The sequence below is a fragment of the Fukomys damarensis genome, unplaced genomic scaffold (assembly GCF_012274545.1).
Source record: "Fukomys damarensis isolate Sample0158 unplaced genomic scaffold, DMR_v1.0_HiC HiC_scaffold_7, whole genome shotgun sequence".
Lineage (NCBI taxonomy): Eukaryota > Metazoa > Chordata > Mammalia > Rodentia > Bathyergidae > Fukomys > Fukomys damarensis.
In genome coordinates, this window is record NW_022900919.1 from 720,988 (window position 1) to 731,467 (window position 10,480).

Here is a 10,480-nt window from a genome sequence, read left to right on the forward strand (position 1 = left end):
AAAACTTGGAAACAGCCCATCTGCCCATCAGTTGGAAACTGGATAAAGAAGGTGTGGTTTTTCTATAAAATGGAAAACTACTCAGCCATAAAGAATGAGAAATTAGATTCATTCATAGGAAAATGGATACATATTGAGGATATACTCCTAAGTGAAATAAATAAGTCACACATGTGTAACTACTGAATAGATTCTCTGGTGTGAAAAGTTATAATAGTACATAAGACCCTAATGAGATAATTGACCATGTGAAATAGGAAGAAAAGGGCTAAAGGTGTAGGGAAAATGGGAAGGGTAGGGGAAAGGGAATAAGGGAAAAAAAATATGACAAAATGAAAAAATGGAAATAAAGTGTTTGTAAATGGGGAGAGAGGAGGGGGTGAAGGGAGGGCAGGGACAAGGGGAAAAAATGAGAACCAAGACCTGTCATGTGAAGGTACAAGATCCCAATAATTAATGTAATTGTACTGTATACCTAAAAGGTATCAATAAACTCAATAAAAGAAAAAAAAAGAGAAAAGATTTCAACTCTGGAAGGGAGGGTTTCACCAAGGAGATTTTAATGTCATGGATGTGCGTGAATCTAAAAATAAGTGCATCCTGGAGCGTGGGTGGGGCTGTGTACATCATCAAATTAAACTGTCCATTATTACATATGGAAAAATCCGAAGGGAAAATAGCTGAGAAGACATTCGGGCACATTTCACCCAGACTGTGCTTCTAAGTGCCCTGCTCCAGACCTGTCGGAACGAGCCTGCAGCGCCTCTGGCGGAGGTGTTAGGGAGACGATGGCTGCAACATGCAAAAAACGACACCGAGCTTACAGAAACACCAAGGCTGGCAGGGCGCACAGCAGGAGAGGGGCTCCGCATCCCCAGCAGTGAGGACTGGGCTCAGCGACCCGCGCCTAGGATGCGGAGGGAGGGGCCTGCCAGCCCAGGCATCTGCAGCAGGACCGCGGTGCCTGGAGACGCGTGGCCCTGTTGGCATTTCAGGGACAAGCACTCTCCTGGCCACAAGCCACAAAACTTCCCCTCCAAGGCCAGGGTGGAAGAGTCTAGTCTTGGTTGAACCTTTTATCTTCTTCTTCAGTTGTAACTCAGTCATGGACAGGCAGCCTGGTTTCTTTGTCTATTTTGCCGGTCTGTCGCCAGGACTCAGGTGCGGACCGGTGAGAAGAGGGTCAGGAATGACGAGGACAGGACAGATGCTTTCCTGGGTGCAGGAAGAAGTGCTGAGGTGCACTGGCCGACACAGGGCCCCATGCACATGCAGGACCTGGCGGGGTCACTGGAGGGCTGACCCAGCTTTGCCTCACTCTGCTCCCCCGGCTACATGAACTCTGGCTTGGACAGAACCTGGAGCTAGTGCCTCTTGCTTCTCTCTCGGCCTGTCATTCTGGACTTCTGCGACCTTTGTTCCGTAAAGAGAACCACAGTGAGACAGGGAGGGGTATAATTTGGCCTGATGCAAAGGCAAGGAGAGATGCTAAGTGATAGCATTACAGGAGGAACTGTTAAAGATCAGGCAGCTGCTGACAAGTCCCACAGAACAGCCACCCTTCCTCCTGCACCACCAGGCCTTCCTTCCTGGAGTGGAGCTCAGAGGACGGGGACTTTCTGGCTGAGAGTGGACACAGCCCCATTTACGTAAGGAAATGGGTTCGTGAGAGTGACGTAAGCTGCCCAAGGTCGCACAGAGCTGTGACCAGCAATGGCAGGATTGGAAGCTCAGCCTTGGAACCCGCTATTCTGTCTCCCACGGTTTGTCCACTTACTCCCTGCAGCATGGGGAGGAAGGCAGGTCGCTTTCATTTCAGCTCTGCTCTTGATTACTCATATCTCCTCATGATGTCACAGAATCTTATAATTTTTAAATCTGTAGTGTGGCGAAAGCCTCCAGTACTGCAGCCGTTCACATGGAAAAGCTTTGAGTACATCAAGGCCTTCTACAGCGAAATAGGATGCGATGCGGGAGAGGGCGGTGGCCCAGGTGTGAGTTTGAATTTGTCACACTGGGGGCCTTTATGACATGGGTGTCTCAGCTGTGGGGTGAGGTGCTTGGGAGAGAAGAGCACACCAGTATCTGGTGCAGCAAGTGCAGCTCTACCTGCAGGGGAAGCGGCCGGAGCTGCTGCACACGCAGTAGACAAGGGGGTTGATGGCGCTATTCAGGGCAGGCAGGTTCTGGATGATCACAGAAGCATAGAAACATTCCTCGGTGTCTGGAAGGAGGTCAAAGTTGTCCAAAATGTCAAACAAGAAGTATGTGCTCCAGCAGATGACAAAAGCTGGGGAGAAGAGAGCATTAGCATACAGCAGCTATGGCTGGGGGCCTCGGTCGGCCCCAACTGGGTTTCTGCGGGGTGTTCACTGGTCCTGGGCCTGCAGAAATGTCGGGCAGGGAACAGCCAGAGCGATTGTGTGGGTCAGCACTAGTGTCGTGTCTGCGTAAACGCATACAGTGATACCTGCATCTGTGCACACACCCTACAGACAGCACTGCCAGACAGAGCAGCGCTCCTGGATCTGCTCTATCAGTAGAGGGGGTTGATCTCTACTGCTGTGGACTTGGTGTTGAAACGTCAGGAACGCAGGACCACAGGTGGGTCTGCCCATCTAGCATGTGCTGCAGGAATCTCAGCAAAGTTCCTTGGAGACTCTCTGGGGCAGACAGAACCAGGGCATTTGACCAGTACTCCTAGTTTTAGGGAGTAGCAGGGGGAAGAGCAATCCTAATATTTTTAAAGCACAGCTCTGTTTAACCATAATGTTCTTGATTTTCCTTTCCATCTCCAGTTGCCTCTCCAGAAAACAGCCATCCAATATCCTTGTCCAGGTGCTTGGTGTTTGTGAGCCCCTAGATTCTGTTAGCCTCTAACACCTCAGAGGAAATGGTTGGATGTGGGAGTTCATAGAGTGAGCACTAGTTTTATAGATCAACTGGCCTAGGCCCCGAGTATCTGGTTAAACGCTACTCTGGGTGCATTTATGAAGCTGTTTCTGGCTGAGATGACTCAGTAGGCTAAGGGAAGCAGACGGGCCCCATGCAGTCTGCTGAAAGCCCAAGTAGGATAGCGCCACTTGGATGCCTGAGCTGGCCTCTCCTCCATGCTGTGGCAGATGGAGCCTGCACTGTCAGGTCTTCCGCTTCCAGGCCTTTTAACTCTGACTTGGACTAGAACTTATGCCACCATCTCTCCAGGGTCTTCTGCTCACCCAGTGTAGGGCTTGAGACTTCTCACCTCCATAAGAAGAACCAGTTTCTCATAATACGTCAGATCTGTCTATCTTTCCATCATCCCATGCACCCATCACCTACCTATCGTCCATCGATCTGTCACATGGGTCTGTCAATCCACACCCCCGTTTCCCCAGACAGCAGACTGACACAGGGCCACATGCTTGTGGGTGACCACACGCACACACACGCACACTCCCCAGCTCTCTTGCGACATCTTCACTACTTTCCCTACCCTTACAAGATTCTTTTCTCAGAGTAGGAGACATTCGGCTTCCTTGACCATGTGCATGAAGAGACTCCCCCCCCACAAATCGCCGGAGAGGTATTGTAGCTTGCTGGGTGTTTTAGAATGAGGAATTAACCCATGATGTTTTGGCTCTAGGTGGTGGCAATGTGTCAGAAGAAGGGAGCCATTCCAGCAGAAAACCAGCAGTCACTCTGGACCCTGTGTGGTGAACCCCAATGTTGTCTCGGAAGACCGGTGCTGGGGCATCAGGTATGGAAATGCCTTCTGTGTTCATGTGGTATGTGTGTGCGCACACGCATGTTGGGTTGAGGGATGCCAGTTCTTCGCGCTACAGGATATGGCACTCCAGCCAGCAAAGTTCAGCCACATCCCATTGTTCAATGCCCAGCTGAATATGTTGCAGATATTTTTCAGAAACGCTGAATTTTTCAGAAATGCAATTCCCTTGTAAACAGAGGAAAGATTACTTTGTTTAATTTGGAGCTGTCCCAGGGTTTGCTCACCTGCTGAGAAAATCAAGTCACTGCCAATGAGACTGCTTATGCTTTTAATGTCTCCATGAAAACACACCTGTGTTGGCCTCCACATGTAGCTGTTACTGTGGCTATGTGTAGACGTCAGCTTAATTTATTACTCTGCTAGTGCAGCAGGTCCTCCTATAATAGCACATCGCAATCGGTATTGTTATATAATGATTTCCGTTCTCAAGTTAGATAATTGTTGGGACAATGTGTTGGTTCTAAAGAACACGGGCAGGTGGGCAGTATCACACGTGCATGACACTGGAGGACAGTAAAAGCCCACTGCAAACTATTTGTCCTAGAAAGAGCCACTTTGGTCTGTCCACATGTGCTGAGCCTCTGGTGGGCATCCCTGCTGCACTCGGAAGGATGTCACAGGGCTGGGACTGTGGCTCCTGCTTACACAGGAACACGAGTGTAAGCACACACTTCTCCACTAAGCATCCAGGGTGTGAATCTGCACTTCTGATTTGGAAGGCAGGGAGTCTTTGAGAACCACCTCCCAGAGCCCTGGAGAGTCATGCCGCTCTGCCCTGCTCTGCCTGTGTTGGGTCTGTGCCTGGACTCCAGGGCTGAACCCACTGCATCTGTTTGGCACTGTGCAGCTGTGCTTTAGAGCAGGGAGGCAGGCTGTTCTGGCAATTTGGCAGCTTTCTTGGGGCTTCTAAGAGCTGCCAGAGGTGCAGGGATGGGGCATTTCAGCTAAATAGAGAGAAGGAAGCAGAGATCTGTTTCCTTCTTGCATCCCCTCATTCACTGGCTTATTCAGAAAATATTAATTGAGTGGTGTGCATGGGACCCTCATTCAGGCCTTGGTGATCACACGTAATTAAGAGCAAAGCAACAGGGTCCTCATGGATTACAGCTCCAGCAGGGCAGACAGGTAATAAGAGGGACAGGGACATACTGTAATAAGAAGACAGAGGACAGGTACAGATAGGTGGGAAATAGGTGATGGATAGAAGGTAGATGATAGATAGAATGAGGTGGAAATAGGAACCGTGAAGAGACACACAGCTGGGTAACTAGATCTTCCCACTGTCAAGGGTGCCTGAAGAAGATGCCACTGTTGGGGAAAAACAAGGTAGCTGTCATCCCCCGTGAGTGGAGCGTTTCGGTTGGGAAGAGTGCAGGGTGACTTTTGTGGGTGTTAAGAACAGAGAGAAAGGAAGAGGAGAGGGCGGAAGACAGGGAGGGGGAGGGGTGGAGAAGGAGGAGGGAGGATTAGGAGTGATGCTGAGCATAAATGTCCTGGACCAGTGGAACTCACTTCCGTTGTTCCTCGCTTGTGAGCGTCAGCCCCGCGGAGAGTACGTGTTCAAGAGGCAACGGGAACAGCAGGGTGATCTGAGCTCAGCCTCAGTTACTTGGGTCCTAATCTGATTTCCCCAAATTATCCAATCCATGCCCTGGAGCATGGCTAGAGACTAGGACCCAAACGTCTTCCCTTGGAGAAGCCACAGATGGCTTTTGAGTCCCACACATTCCCTCCCAGCAGACTAAGGAGGAAGTGCACAGACCCCCATCCTGTGGCCTCGCCAGCAGTTTGCTTTGGAAGGTGCCTCAGTTGCAGCACCAGGAGGGCCGGACGCTGCTTACCGAGAACCATGACAACGCTGTATTTGATGGCCTTGACTTCTGCCTTTGAGATGAGCCCGCGGTTGTAGCTGGTGTACAGTTTCCCATCTGTACATAAAATGGGGGGGGTTTGCAAAATGAACAGTTTAAGATATGACAAATTTGGTTTCTGCCAACAGAAATAACGCATGATAGATTTGCGGCCTTCACATGGGAAAGACGTGTGGCATCCTGTGTGCCTACATCCTCCTGGGACATTTGTCACAGCAAGGATGGCTCAGGCTGGTTGCTGGAAACTGCTCGCCCTGCAGCTTAGTACAATGTGCAGATCTGCAGGATGCCCAGGGTATTCATCAGCTTTTCATCATGGGGGATGCAATACCCGACACCAACCACAATTTAAAGGAAGAGAGGTTAACTTGGCTTGTGATTTCCGAGGGTTTCAGCTGTGGTTGGCTGGTCCACTGCAAAAGCATCATGGGGAAAGGGCCTGCTGGAGGAAGCTGCTGCTCACCTCACGGTGGCCAGGGGCACAGCAGGGGACCACGTGTAGTCCCCAAGGTCACAGCCACACAACCCACCAGGCACACCCAGAAGTGTGCTTTACTAATCTTCTAGGTGGCTCCCAAGCTAACCAGGTTGACAGGTTTGCCAGTACAGCCAGACTATCTGGGGACATGGTCAGATGGCCAGAGCCAGCTCCGCTGGAATTGGACCGCGTGACCACAGAGCCCAAGGCCCCAAGCTATGCCGAAATACCTACAGGGCTGCTTCTGCAACCTGGACGAAGTCATTTTTCTAGACTGGTTGCCCCAGACCAATTCACTCATCTAACACCAAAACTCTCCCAGGCAAAGCACAAGCCAGGAGATCACAAAACTGCCCCCCGTCTGAGCCTGGATATGACTTCAGTCATGTGTGGCCTGTCATCTGATGGCAAAATATTTGCAGGAATCCACTGGAATATAGGCTGGATGAGCACAGGAGTTTGTTTTTGCCACTCTTGTAGCCTTCAATCATATCAAGTGATTAATAAATATTTGCTGGCAGAGTCAGTAAGCACAGTGTCAGAGTGGAGAAGCAGTAGGAAAACTAAGGCTGACTTAATTAATGAAAGCAGTATTGAGATGGCCAATCTGGGCAGCAGTACGGGCCGTGGAGCTGCTTGCCTCTGAGGAAGTCTTCACTGCCAGGCGGGGGCCAGCTCCTGTGACACCCACACGGGCACAGACCTGCCCTGAACACACCACAGTGGCAGAATGGACCAGAGGACATCTGTCCCCAGCGCCACCCACTGGGCGCCCCTGAGTTGACCTCTGTGGGCGTTCCCATGCCTACCTGGGGCGGGGGAAGGGCAGCAGTGCACTGGACAGGCCAAAGGCAGCGCTCAGTTGTTCCCACTGCACTGTTTGGATTTCATATTTGAAGTTTATTGTAATCTCCATAGAAACAGATCAGAGGTTTGCTTTTGCTCTATTCATTCAATCCCGTCTCCAATCGAACCCAGCCTGATCCGATAGGCAGTGTATGCGCTAGGAGCTAGAGACAGAACAGGACTAGAGTTCCCGCCCCTCCGTCTAGGAAGATCACACACCCTCCCATGCTCCGAGACTGGTTCTGCGCAGGAGGCTGCCTGGGAGAGGGCTCGGGTAAACTTGGAAAAGCAAGAGAGGGGTTTCGCCATGTGGGTGTGACTCTGGCCCTGGCAGGAGAGTGCGGGGGTGTGCTCCTTGCGTCTGACTCCACCTTCCAGCAGGTGGGTGTGAGCACGGGGACCGGGACACTCCGGAAGACCTTGAGGGTCTTTGAGGGGCCTGGGCTGGACTCAGGCAGCTGCAGCAGGCCATGGGAGATTTGGGGCGCTTTGCATTGTGAGCTCCTCGTTATGGAGGCCAGCCTATTCTGGTAACAGAAATGGAGAAACTTAGGTAAAAAGAACTAAAATCTTACTAGCAGTCGATTCTTATTTCTCGAGGAATGTATGCGTGGTAAGATCTCCTTGTCATAGTACTGCAGGCTGTAAGTTGTTCCTTGCATGGTCCAGCGCCACAGAGGCTCGCACTGTATGGAAGAAGATTCTTGAGAAGCATTTACAGGAAAAGTTCTCATACGTAGCGACTGTGCTGTCCAGGGGCCTTGGCTGTGCCTGCGTGTGCTCGGTTGCCACCATGTGGAGGCGCGGCTCATCCAGTGGGGCGGTGGGGCGAGGTCAGCCTCAGGACACCTCCCCAGTGGTGACACAGTTCCGCTTGCTGATGAGTAGAGGGAAGGCTGATTTCCAGGGCGTGTTTTGGGAAGGACCCAGGCTCCAGGATCAGACCCGAATATACCTTCCAGCTCTTCCCACGAGTAGCTGTGTGTGCGTGGGCAAGTGGCTTCCTGTCCCAGCCTCAGCCCACTGGAAGCTAAAACATAAAACCTCCAACATGCAGCGTTACTTCAACTTTTCATAGAAAACATGTTCAAGGGGCCCAGCTCCGCGCTGGGATAGCGGTTACCTTGGCAGTTGGGATGAATGAAGTTGTCACAGTTGCAGGTGGAATCTGAGCTCTTTATGGGGAAAACAGAAGGTACTGCCGCCTTGGGTCCTCTCTGCTACTGTGCCGTTATCAGTAGATGGCGGAAGACTGCGGGTGGGACGGTACCCGTGGGGCCGTTCAGAGCGCCCCACTGCTGGTCCTAGGTGACAGCTGGCCCCCAACAGTGTGGCTCCGGAGACTTAGTTGATCTTTCAGAAAGGATTTTGAGAATGACATTTGTGCTGCAAAATCTGATTAAAATGGAAACTGGAAATACTTTCCACAGGGCAACTGGGTGACGACGATACAGTCAGCCACCTGCTCTGATCTCCCAGGAAGTTCAGTGAAAAGCGCCTTTAATCTGACCACTCCAGGAAATGCAAACCTCCAGCTTCTACAGATGGCTCTTCAAAGAGAGCTGAGGTGTAAAATGCCCGTAATTCTCTTTTATTGGTAGATAAAAGGATTAATTCTACTCAGGCCTGGGTGCTGCACTGGAGTGAAAAGAAGTCAAACTCAGCTGTCACCGAGCACTGACAGCGCCCTGTTAACTCTGAGGGTAGACTGCTCAGGGGTGTGGCAGCCAGGTGCCAGGTGAGCCCCAGACCAGAAAAACAGGCTCCTGATGGCCAGTTCTGGCTGTTTACCTCCCAAAGTTCCAGGCCTTAGAGAGCGATCGACCGGAGCCCATCCTTCACGTGGGCTGAGTACCGGGGAGCCTGGAGCGGGTGGTTCCTGGAGGTTTTAGGTGGAGGCAGAAGTTGTTCCTGCCAGGTGGCCTATGGTCAGTACAGGAGGTTTGCTCAGAAAAAGGAAGTCCGAAACTAAGATTTTTAAACCAAGCCTGTTCATGTGTTGGGAACCTTACGTACTTCAGGTTGACTTAACAAATTAAACACATTTCATGGTTTTCCCTGATACTAAAGTTTTTCAAACTTAAAATTCAGTTTGGATCAGTAATGGCCTTTTTATTTACAAATATAACCCAAATGCCCCCTGGAACTCATCAGGGAGATATTTTAGTGCATTTGGCCACCCTGTTTGGGCCACAGAAGGGGTCATTTGATTTTTTCCTACTTTCTAGCTTTTCTGGGAGACCTGAGGGGTGCCTCGGAGTGCTCCTGGTTGTCCCTGGTTGCCAGTGCCCACCGAGTTCCTCCCGTGGCATTGTCCCCGGCAACTGCTCTTCTCAGTCTTGTTCAGCCTCAGTTTTGAGCCTGGGTGGGATTATTTCACCTCTGTTTTCCCTAGGAGATCTGCTCTCAAAGGCCTCTGCCAGTACTGGGGACACTGCTTCCCTCCTTGTTCTTGTCTTGTTGCTGTGGGGCCCTCAGCAGGGTCCCTGGGGTCCCGGGATTAGCCCTTGTTGGTGTCATGTCATGGACAGCCTTGCCACCTGCAGCTGCCTAGGAGGGGCTGGAGTGGTCTGGTGGGAAGGCTCTCAGGTGACCCGGTGCAGCCCCTCTGACCTGCAGGTCCCCAGGAACCTGTCACCTGTATCTTGTCCCTCTCCCTGCTAGCTGGACGAGGCTGTATATGTGGAACCTTCAGGATGAACACGTCTTGAGATTTTTTCTCTGGAGTTTTTAGCCCACTGCCGGCTGGCAGTCCTAGCTAGATGTGAGGTGGCATCAGATGACTCTGCTCTTTCTGTCCCTCAGCTCTGTAGCTCGGGAGAATCAGGGTCCCTGACTGGCCCGAGGATTTGCAGACAGGGGAGCTGTCCACCAAAGCCTTTCCTATGTTTCCCAGGCTCCCTTTAGGCAGGGTGCAGTTATGTGACTAAGTCTTGCTTAAGAGAAACAAGAAGACCCAATACCACCTCCTCAGGCCAGGCTCAGGTAAGCCCCTGAGAACCCTCTGCTCTTCTCCACACCCATGCCTGCTAGGGGAGATTTGAGGGCTGCCTTGGTGGCCCTTTGATACATGTGGCAAAATTTCCACCTACTTGGATCTCTCAATGACTGTGGAACAGTGCCTTTCTCTTTGGACTTTACTGCCTGTTTGACTTTAGTTGAGCAAGAAATAAACTTATATTGTGATAAAGCTATTGATAGTTTTGAGTTTACACCACTGTTAGCATTTCCCTACCTAAGGCAGGAATTGGTACCTTGTATGTAATGCCTTCCTAATAAAAACTGGACATGAGGTCCTGGCTGAGAGGGCAGGTGGCAGAGGGCAAGGGGCTGAGCCTGGAAGCTGGTGGCCCTGGTGTTGGCAGTACTGCAGATGGTGCTGGGAAGGCAGACTGCGCACCTACTGAGCCTGGGCTGGGGCTGGAAGGGTAAACCGAATGTTAGCACATCTTGTGTATTGATTGTCCCCAGCTGTGTTCAGCAAGGAGCTGAGAAAAAAAAAAAAAAAAAAAAAAA

The 10,480-nt window shown here is 51.2% G+C and overlaps 1 protein-coding gene and 1 long non-coding RNA gene across 2 annotated transcripts in view; one reads left to right on the forward strand and one right to left on the reverse strand.

The window, feature by feature from the left end:
• Positions 1 to 548: 548 nt before the first annotated feature.
• Npsr1 (neuropeptide S receptor 1) overlaps positions 549 to 10,480 on the reverse strand; it is a 126,178-nt gene continuing 116,246 nt past the window's right edge. Inside the window, 4 exon segments of the mRNA XM_010612883.1 lie at positions 549 to 792; positions 1,074 to 1,413; positions 2,110 to 2,290; positions 5,611 to 5,697. Of these exon segments, the coding sequence (XP_010611185.1) occupies positions 1,332 to 1,413; positions 2,110 to 2,290; positions 5,611 to 5,697 (350 nt within the window). The 3' untranslated portion in view covers positions 549 to 792; positions 1,074 to 1,331.
• LOC117285193 overlaps positions 2,283 to 10,480 on the forward strand; it is a 43,368-nt gene continuing 35,170 nt past the window's right edge. The window contains exons 1-2 of the long non-coding RNA XR_004516153.1: positions 2,283 to 2,604; positions 3,626 to 3,739. This is a non-coding gene — a long non-coding RNA (uncharacterized LOC117285193). The remainder of the gene's footprint in view (positions 2,605 to 3,625; positions 3,740 to 10,480) is intronic.